At 37.3% G+C, this 10,181-nt stretch overlaps 1 protein-coding gene across 1 annotated transcript; it reads right to left on the bottom strand.

Moving 5' to 3' along the window:
- Positions 1 to 682: 682 nt before the first annotated feature.
- LOC134006294 (butyrophilin-like protein 10) lies at positions 683 to 2,410 on the bottom strand. Its single transcript, XM_062445380.1, has 5 exons — positions 2,302 to 2,410; positions 1,746 to 2,087; positions 1,347 to 1,628; positions 1,141 to 1,254; positions 683 to 996 (listed from the first exon to the last, which is right to left on the bottom strand). Exons 1-5 carry the CDS (start codon positions 2,408 to 2,410, stop codon positions 683 to 685), a joined length of 1,161 nt encoding a protein of 386 aa, XP_062301364.1.
- Positions 2,411 to 10,181: the final 7,771 nt, after the last annotated feature.

The following is a 10,181-nucleotide window of genomic DNA, read 5'->3' as shown; positions in this document are numbered from 1 at the left end:
CTCCACAGTCAAACAAAAAGTTATGGGGACATTTTTTTTCCTCACAGTGTTAGTAATACAAGTACACACACACAAATGTCTCAATGAATATTTGAAATTAGGTGCATTTCAAGCACATATACAGAGAAAGTAAAGACAAAAGTGTAAATACAAAAGTTCATTATCAAAACATTACATATTAATTACAGGCAGCATTTAAGAGTTATCAGAGCTATCAGTTGTAAGAGTCAGTCAGAAATCAGTGTACATCTTAAGTAATTTACAGTGCAAACATTCTGCTTTTATTCTTTTATTGCCTAAATTGAGATGCTGGATAATCTCAGCTCAGAACTGCAGAACATTTGCACTTTTCTAACTATTTCAACCCTGTAAGTAAATAATACATCAGGGTCTTGCAGTAAATTAGTAGTAATAGTTTGTAGTAGTAATAGTTTGGTCTTTTGGTCGAGGGAAAGCAGGTTATTAAATGGCTGAGCAAGAGAGTGTGATGATAAAGAAGTTTGGTCAGGTAGGAAGGTTCCAATTTGTAGAAAAACTTTGTATTTTACGAGGAGGATTTTGAATTGGATGCGTTGTGGGATGGGGATTCAGTCATATTTTTGAGATGAAAGAAAGATGTTTTGACCATGTGGTTTATGTTGTGTTGGATCCTTGGATATTACAGATCTGGGCTTCATTGCTTTCATTGTCCAATCATATCCTTTGTAGTCTCCAGTAGTCTCTCAGTGATCTTTAACAGGTCCTCATATTCTGTCTTTCTATTCTCTAGAGCCTCTTTGGCCCTTTCACGCTTCTTCTGTTTTCTCTCTCTGTCAAATGCGGAGGGGTTGTCCAGCTTCTTCTTGTTCTCATCTATCTGGTTCTTCATCTCCTGAAGCAGGGAGTCTATAGTCTGTTTCTGGTTTTTAAGATCTTTCTTCAGGTCCTTCAATTTGTCCGTTACTTGTCCTTGTTTTCTGTCTGTGTTTATGTTTTCTTTACACAAAGACTGTTGCTCTGTATGAATGACAAAACACAGAAGCTCAACAGAAATGCAGTGATACAAATTGAGTTAGGCTTTAACTGTAATATTACTACTATTAATAAGCTGTGACAATAAATTACCATTAAAAGGATATTTTAAATTAATTTGTGACTTACGGTTGCATCGGTATTTCCAGACAAGGAAGACAACCACCAGACAACCCATTAAGTAAACACCTAGGGTAATGCTGACACGAACAGGATCCCAAGATGGAACCATGAAGACATTATCTGAAATGATTTTTTTAAAAAGAACAAAACATTACATTTACTGTTCGACACTATGACAAAAAGAAAATCTTGATTTTATTATTTATCTCTACCTGCAACATGGATGTGGGTGTGTCGTGTGTGGTTGATGTTGTTCTGTTGGACTCTACAGGTGAAGCTATTGCTATGACTCTCCTCCACAGTCACGATGCTGTTGACAGTATAGAGACCATCAGGGCCTTTGACTGTCTCTGTAGGTCCAGCAGAGAGGATGTTTCCCTCACCATCCAGCCAGAACACCTCAGGCTCTGGATACCAGCCTTTAGACTCACACTCAAACACTGCTGCTCCACTCATATCTTTGGTAATGCTGATGCTCGGGGAGGACACAACTCCTATAAATAGGTGATGATAAACATCACAACTCTGCTTTACTTATCTTATTGAATTAGATCATTGAAACAAGTGCTGCAGTGAAAAATGATAATCCAAATTGATCAACATCCACTTACCAACAAGAAGCTGAACAGTTGAGTCTCTTTGCAGTTCTGGGATGAAGCATCTGTAAGTTCCCTCATCAGAGAGTTTCACTTTGGAAAGTTTTAATGACATGTCTCCACATTTCAGTTTGTTGATGGACATTAACGTTCTCCCAAAGTAGGATGGATTCTGATCCATCAGAAGTTCCACACCGTCTCGTCTGACATGGACAAATCTGGGCTTCAGTTCAGGTCTCGCCCACTCCACAGCTATAGATACAACATCCTTGGCAGGTTCGACGTGGCATGGTAAAATGACGTCATCACCAGCCATTGCCACTATTGGCTGACGTGCACCAATCACGCGATGCTGACCTTTTGGAAGAAAGATGTTTTTTTATGTCCTGTAAAACTGCTTTGTGTAATGTCATCCAAAAAATGTTGATTGTGAAATACATGTTTTTTTTGTGTGTGTCTGTTTATGGATTAGATCTTTATGTTTAATTCCTCTGTGTTTTCCACTCTGGCTAAAAAGAGTGAAGTTATTGTAGGTTTTTTTTACAGTTTCAAAAAGTTGTGTGTAGCTTACCTCCACAAGAGTGTGTGAGGAGGAGGAGAACAGCAGTGTGAAGAACAGCCAAAGCACTTAGATCACTGAGCTGAGTTTTAAAGGGCAGGTCACCCTTTAGGTGAATCATCTTTGAGTGCTGAATTTAAACATGTAACAAAACAAAATCACAAACACAAAGTTAGATCAAATATATTGTGCAAATGACCCAAACATTCCAACAGAGCCCAGTCTTTTTTTTTTGTTTATCTTGCTAGAAACTGTTTCCCACAGAGGCCAGAGAAAAAACATTGATGAATGTTGTGAGAGTGATTCAAAACAATCATATTTCAAGCCAGAAAACCAAAACAATAAGCTGATATATGCTGTAAAGCTCTGTAAAGCTGATGGAACCTGCACAGTTTAACAAGACGAGGAGTCCACAGATAAGATAGCAGCTGTATGAGGCTGTATTGATCATTGTAAAGAGGCTCAAAAAGTTTCAATCCAAAGTTTATCATGATAGAGTAAAAATAAAAATGCACACATATACATTAATTAAAACATAATTAAAATAATTATATTCCCTTTCTGCCAAACCCATTCAGTTAGATGCCACTAAATCTCACATACTGGTCCATTAAATAAGGATACTCAAATGCAAAAGGAAGGTAACATGCAGCAGATTTTCAAAATGGCAGGTGCTTGTAAACAAAGCAGAGGTATTGTTATAACCTAACCAACAGGACAGTGTTTCAAAACAAAAAACAAGACAGAAATGCAATGATTGGTGTCTGATTAACCTAACTTGTTTTAGCTGGTTCTCCATTGTAAATATTCATCGCTATACAAGCAACAACAACCTCCCCCCTTCCACTATTTCCATTCTCTGCCATTTTTCGTTTCCATGTTCATACACAAACATGAGGGCACTTTTAAGAGCAGTTGCCATGGAAAATTGTGGATGCCTTGCCTTTCAGTATAACATATACAAAGGTAATGAATACAAAACATACAAAACTAATAAGATACAGCTTTTCTTCAGTGTATTTAAGTATGTTCTCGTCTGTAAAGTAACCACTTGTTGACTGTAACAACTGAAAGCTCAGAGGCAACATACTTCGCAATGAAATGTTTTTTCTACAGAACATTAGATCGTTTTGCAGACTGTGCAATTCTATCAGTCAACAGGTAATTAAAACCTAAAGATTTTTATGAAAAACGTACCTGTTCAAAGAGTTGCCTCAGTGGAAATTAGCTGCAAGGTCCAATCATAAAACTGTAAAATGTACTTTAACCCGGAGACGGAGAGGCTAAACAAGTGAAATATTAATCCAACACCTACACTGGCTGATTATATTGGGGTATCATATATTCATCCTGCTTTTGTATTAATGAGCTACTTAAATTTAAATTTAGAATATTTGGCTGGTTATTTACAATAACCAGCCAAATACTACAGCAGCACATACATCACAACAAGGAAGTTATGACACTTAAACCAATGTGTCATTACCAGGCGGGGAGTTCCGGTCCTCTGAAATGAGGCCAACACGGAAGTAACTTAAAACTGCATTCTATCAAAAGGCCACCAGGGGGTGACCGTTTTGGTGTCAAAAGGACTTCCGTCTCTATACAAGTCAATGGAGAATTCACCAACTTCTCACTTGATTTCTAACCTCAGTAAACGTTTTCAAAATGTGTTTATGGTCTCAATCGCTAGTTTAAAGCCTTTTTCAATGCAGTATGATGTTCATTTGGGACATTTTGGCCTCCCTGATTTTATATGTGACGATAAAGCAGGGTATGCATTAGGGCGTGGCTACGTCGTGATTGACAGGTTGATTGGTTCACAGGTTCAGGAGGGCGCCTCATGCCCCTCCTGATGCCCATATAAGTAGAATCCGTGTTTTTATTTTTCCCGGCATGCACTGGAAGTTTTCAAGATGGCGCTGCTCAGATCCGATACTATTGGCCTCCAACCAGCAGTCCACAAACCAATGAGTGATGTCACGGATTTTACGTCCATTTCTTATATACAGTCTATGGTCATTACAGACATCCCAACTCTCCCGGAAGTTCCAGGAGTCTCCCGCATATTGATAGAATGAGCTGTTTTACTGCTGAAGGCAAGTGAGTGAATGTATGTTTTATACTGTACAAAAAGTATTTATGGACAACTGTCATCAATTGCATACATGGTATCTAATAGAACAGACTTGCCCAGTTTATTCCTGCAACAAGAGGAAACCCATTAGCATACTAATGGTATGTCCATAAATATTATAAGTAAACCTAAATGAATATAATATCATTAACAATGAAGAGTTAACAAAAAAGTGTTTAAATCAAAGTGGGATGAAGATGTAAATGATTTATTTGACAAGTGGGCAAAAACCTAATGAAAACATCACTCGATACTATGCATTCATCAAAGAATTATGCTACTTTTTCTTATTGTCTATTTGGAAGGTAGACATTATAGTCATGTAGATCCATGCTGACTATTAACTGTAAGTTTTTTGTTGCTTGAAGTCTTTCTGAGAAAGAGATAAATAATATACTTTTAAAAAATACTGTAATGTAAAGTATTATTTCATTAACAATGAAGTGTGCCTCAAGCTGTTTAACTTTTTTTTTTTCACTAAAGCCACTCTCTCCCTCCCTCACAGAAACCTCAAACCAGCTGCTGCCTCAGTTACAAGAAATAACCTGCATACAAACAGAAAGTTCTCGTCTACAGTACAACCCAGCTCGTATTCAGTCTTACATTCAGGCAGTCAGCAGCAAGACATCATGGAGGTTACAGCTCTCTGCATCAGACTGTGTGAGTACTGAGTCTCTCTATTTGTAGCTACCAAAACTATTAATTTATATATTCTGCCGCAGATAACTTGTTAAATGTGATAATGTTTCACAGCATCAAAATAATTAATTAAGTAAATATTTCCCTATGAAAGTTCCTGGTGAAGTGGATTAAAATAGTGTCTTTGGGAATTATGTACATTAAACAGTCAAACATTTTAATTAACATCATTATGCAAAGCTGTAAAATGATTGTACAAAATGATATTTGCTTTTTATGGTTACATTTAGACAACTCAAAGCACAGACATTTACTTTTTGGATGATGATACCAACTGATATGAATCTATTTTATTTTATTTAAACATGAATGCAACCTAATGCATGTGCGCTCTCTTCCTTCTATGTCTTTAGTAATGAAGGCATTGATGCTGACTTTTGCGCCGATTCACCTCACTTGTTCCCAAAAAGCTGGTACGTAGCAACTAGATAATGGATTGCTATGATATACACAAACAAATCATATCTTTGTGTAATTCTACTGTATATATGAAGAACTTCTCGCTATTTCCAAACCCAAAGAACTTTATCTGAGCCAGAAAATGTCAGCACTTGGTTCAGACCTCATTTGGGGTGGACTAACTTGTCGATGGGAAGATAGAAGTCTCTAGGAGGTTAACAAACACAAGTAGAACAACAGTACAGGTTTTAAATTTCAGGCCATGCTCTAGAGGACTCTGAAAACATTCATATGTTGTTTTGGTGAATCACTGGAAATTCTGTCATCTTGGTATGGAGGTGTGTTGAACAAACAACACATTTTTGTGTCATAAAACAAGCATCAGACACATTTATATTTATAGTTTTGTACTTTGCATATTTTCAGATATTTAATGTACATAGATTTCTCAATTAAGTCTAGCTCATTCTCTGTACCTCTGTTACAGATGTGGTCTTCCCTCATGTTGTTCCAAACAGACAACAGCACTTTGAATACGACTCTGTTGTTTTTAGCTGTGAGGGACTAAATGGACTGACTGGATGGAGAGTGATGAAGAAGATCATGGCAGTTGATACGATATGTGCCTCTAGCTTGGAGACATCAACGGGACCCTGCACCATTAAACCTGCCTTTTCCGCAGACAGTGGAGAATACTGGTGTGAAGCTGGAGGAATGAACAGAAGTAACACTGTCAACATCACTGTCACAGGTATGTCTAGAAACTTATAGTTTGTATGGTTAGTTTCTGAAAACACTAACAAAATATTTTGACATGGTAATGACGTGAAAATAATCATTATGATATGTGGATCAGCTGGAAATGTGATCCTGGAGATACCGATCCATCCTGTGATAGAGGGAGAGGCTGTGACTCTATGCTGCAGAGCAAGGAAGACCTCCAACATTACAGCTGATTTTTATAAAGATGGCTTCCTTATCAAGAGCAACACTCCAGGAAGTATGACCGTCCGCAACGTCTCCGAGTCTGATGAAGGCCTCTACAAGTGCAACGTGGCTAAAGCTGAAGAATCAGCAGAGAGCTGGCTGACTGTCAGACGTGAGACACAGCAGTGTAAACCAATTTTCTTTTTTACATTTAGATGTTGTTATATACCTTGTCTATGTCAAGGATTCTTTTTTTACTACTTAGCCGAAGTGTTACTTTACAGTAAGAAGGCAATCAAATGCAAACTAGTATGGTAATTGATTTTTAATTTTCTTAGCAGGTATGAGTGACGTGACATGTAAAAATATTTGGCAGTGTTTTGCATGAAAAGGACTAAACTGGCTGCCACACTTGGACTTGCTTCACATCCAAAACATTAAAAAAAAACACATTTTAAAGTTTTCTTACACAGAGGTTGATTTGTCACATTGTAACAGCACATACTTCTCTCATCTTTCCAGCATTTGAAAAGGTCACACATCCTGATGAATGCTGCTCTTATGGTTACAACATGCTGCGGATTGTTGGTACCATTTTATTGGTGGTTCTGGTGCTGGTTGTGGTGGGACTGTTTCACTTTAGGGAGCAGTGCAGAAGGTATAAAGAAACCTCTTGATTAGATGAATGAATGTCATTCCCCCTGTAGATTTCAGAAATGTGAAGTATTCATACAATATACTATATGTTTCTGTTTTCTTTATTCTGACATGTTTTTATCCATTGTACCCTGTACAGACAGGTAAGTACCACCAACTACAGTATGTGTTGCTAAATTTAGTATGTTGTCATTATGGAAATTAACCCACATCTTTTAATAATCAATTTAATCAACTTTACTCAAAATGCTGTGACATTCTTTTGGACATAATGTCTATCAATTATAAGACAATTTCTCATACAAGAGTTTAATCAGATTTTCTACACCGCTTTATTTGGAGGTAAAATTCAAAGTGATCACACCTGAAATGTTGTTAATTCTACCATTGTGTTGTAGTTCCACTCTCCGACAGCAAGAAGGGAATTTAAAGTACAACCAGTGATGTTTGTGCATTCATGATTGCACGTATGAATGGCTAGTCACACAGTTGCCCTTTAAAGTAGCATGCGATAATATCGATTTTACAATCAATTTAAATGAATTAATCACAAAAAGAATGTCTTGAAATATGTTTATTTTTTCACCATTCTAACCGCAGTTTTTAACCTGTGTGTCTTCCAGGTATGCGTACTGAGACATCTGACTAAGATACGCAGCAGGAACTGTTTGTGTTTTCAACAGGAAAAAGTTATTACAGCTTTGTATTGATTTTCTTAAGATTTGCCTCTGTTTTCAAATATTGTACTTTAGAAGTTGGAGCGTTGTGTGCAAAATATAAATCTTGTAGAAATGTACTGACAAACAAATAAACAAACTGTGTAAATGCAATAAACATTGTGTGGATTTGTATAGAAATGTACAATGGTAATGTGATGCTCAGAGCACTTGTTATTTCCTATGTTCATCTGTGGTCTTCAGCATCAGGGTCTATTTTTAAGAGGTACAGTGCTGTTACAGTCAAACACTCAAACCACCAGTGTGAAGATGCTTTACAAAAACAGATCCACTTCTGCAGATTCTAAATACTGTACTGCGCTGTGGTCGACTGCAAGATACATCCGTTTGACATGACAGTTGACAACTAACCATTTCACCTCACATTTCATCAAAACTTCTTTGAATTGTACAAATCATTACATTTTGAAATGTTGAAGCTCCTCACTGTTGTCAGCTCAGCCATGATACACAGAACTTTACTTTTGTGTTCAAAGATTATTAAAAGACTGTGAAAGCCAAGAAACAATATGTGCTATCTCTCTCTTAGTTGCTTGCTGACCTATTAACAGTGTTTGTATGAACTGAAGACAATTAGGGCTGAATATCATTTATGTATGAACAATGATGTGCTTTCACTAGCTGATGTGCATTTGTCATATCATGATTCATTTCAAAATAGAAAAAGAACAACCCAGGCAGTGACTACGAATCTTTAACTGAACTGAACAAAACAATTTCGATCAGCGAAGGGATTTTGTAATTTACACCTCTTGATTTCACTATAAATTCTCCTGAATTTTGGTTGAAGGTAGAAAAATGGAGCGTTGAGCTGAATGCTAAGATCAACATGCTAACAGTGTTACTGATTTTTTTTACAGGTAGACTTATACTTAACATCGTCGTGTGTAAGATGTAAGATAATAATTGTTTTTCTCAGAGCAGCTCTCTCTCAGAGAAAGTAGGTCACCACAAATAAACAGCACAGAAAGAGGAAGTGATTGTCCTTAGATTCAACCTTATTCATTTCGGAAAGAAGCCGACAACAGCACCCTGGGAGTTTCACCCCGGGAATTTTGAATGTATATTAACAATTATGAGAAGGCACACAGGTACTTTATACAAAGGAAGGGCAGGAGACGTGGTTCAAAGTTAAACAATTACCAATTTTATTGGATTGATGTTCATAAAAATAGTTAAAACCGTGAGATTTAAAAGACTTAATGGGTAACCCTTCTATAGTGACTGAGGCTTTCCAGTAGTGAGGGGCAATCGGGGGGAAGGAAATCCAAAAAAACGAGGAACACCCCACTTCCTGTTACTGTACGTAACACACACACACAGGAAATGGTGACGTGCAAAAAAACCTAAACCCAGGGTCACACAGCACACGAAGGGAAACCACCATTCGGGACACCACCACCACCACCACCACCACCACCGTTGGCTCTCAGCAAATAGAGAGGAAGGGAGGACACAATTAGTTGGGCAACTATACAAAAAAAGACACACTGCACAATCATTATAAATGTAATCGATACAAAAATATAGTCACAGGCACCCAAACACAACAACAAAAGTATTAATAAACAACCCAAGACTGGAAATCAATAGAAACTATGAAACAGAAGAAGGATTAAACTTATTCAATTAGTGGCAAATTAACCCCTGTAGCAGGGGGCAAGACCATGAAGAGCTTTAAAAGTAATCAATAAAGTCTTAAAACCTATCCTAAAACATACTGGGAGCCAGTGTAACAATGCTAAAATAGGTATAATATGATCCCGCCTCTTGGTTCTGCTTAAAAGCCTGGCAGCTGAATTCTGTACAGTCTGGAGTCTATTTATAGACTTTTGGCTCAGGCAGGTAAAAAGACTGTTGAGAGATAAAAGCATGTAAAATGGTCTCAGTGTCATTAAAAGTTAAAATTAGTCTTATTTTGGCAATGTTTCTATGATGAAATCAAAATTTAAATTGGTATCAAACCACACACCGAGATTTTTTGTAACAGTCTTGATGTTATTCGAAATGGCACCAGCAGATGGCAGGATTTGTTCTCTCAAATGCTGGGACCCAATGACAATGATCTCTTATCAGAGTTTAGCTGTAGGAAACTGTTCACCATCCAATTATTCAGGTCCTTAAGGCAGACAATGAGAGAACTAAGAGATCGGGGCTCAGCGGGTTTCACAGGCAGATATAACTGTGTATCATCGGCATAACAATGAAAAGAAACACCATGCTTTTCGATGATCTGTCCAAGAGGGAGCATATATAATGAATATAGAATTGGTCCTAAAACTGATCCCTGAGCACACCATACTTGACACATGAACATTTTAGAGACAGACATAATT

The sequence above is a fragment of the Scomber scombrus genome, chromosome 23 (genome assembly GCF_963691925.1).
Source record: "Scomber scombrus chromosome 23, fScoSco1.1, whole genome shotgun sequence".
Classification (NCBI taxonomy): Eukaryota; Metazoa; Chordata; class Actinopteri; order Scombriformes; family Scombridae; genus Scomber; species Scomber scombrus.
Note: the sequence above shows the minus strand (reverse complement) of the source record. Positions and strands in the feature narration are given on the sequence as shown.